Here is a 416-nt window from a genome sequence, read left to right on the forward strand (position 1 = left end):
TATACCGGATTTCATCCCAATAATGAATCATAATAGGGAAAAAAAAATTTTTTTAAATTCTATGAGTATAACAAGAAAGCTGTTCTGTACCTGGTGTGTTGAGGGGTCCAGGGGAAGGTACCTGCAGGGGGTAACTCTGGGGGGTGCGTGAAGATGCAGGACTTTGGGATGGCTGAGGAGAGGGACTGGGTTGGAAACCTCCCGGAGAAGGGGTCGGACCAGAGCTGGAGGGAAAAAGGTTTAATTAACCATTTGTAGTTGTCAATAAATAGTAGAAAAACTAAACTATTTCAGTATACCTGACAGAGTTGGGCTGAGAGGAAGGAGGCTGGGGGGACGGTTGAGGCTGGGGGGGAGGTGGCATCGGCTGGGGCGTCTGCACCTGAACTGGGGAGGGGGATGACATCATTTGCTGA

At 48.8% G+C, this 416-nt stretch overlaps 1 protein-coding gene across 8 annotated transcripts in view; it reads right to left on the minus strand.

The window, feature by feature from the left end:
- The window catches only part of LOC107722818 (mediator of RNA polymerase II transcription subunit 15-like), a 24,519-nt gene that overhangs the window by 5,734 nt on the left and 18,369 nt on the right, over positions 1-416 (minus strand). For all 8 annotated transcript variants that reach the window (XM_016531305.1, XM_016531300.1, XM_016531302.1 and 5 more), the window contains 2 exons: positions 300-416; positions 91-224 (listed from right to left, as the gene is read on the minus strand). The exon at positions 300-416 is cut by the window's right edge and continues 1 nt beyond it. In XM_016531305.1, coding sequence (XP_016386791.1) covers positions 91-224; positions 300-416 — 251 coding nt within the window. The remainder of the gene's footprint in view (positions 1-90; positions 225-299) is intronic.

This window comes from Sinocyclocheilus rhinocerous, unplaced genomic scaffold (genome assembly GCF_001515625.1).
Source record: "Sinocyclocheilus rhinocerous isolate Xijiao unplaced genomic scaffold, SAMN03320098_v1.1 scaffold1055, whole genome shotgun sequence".
In the NCBI taxonomy this organism is placed as follows: Eukaryota; Metazoa; Chordata; class Actinopteri; order Cypriniformes; family Cyprinidae; genus Sinocyclocheilus; species Sinocyclocheilus rhinocerous.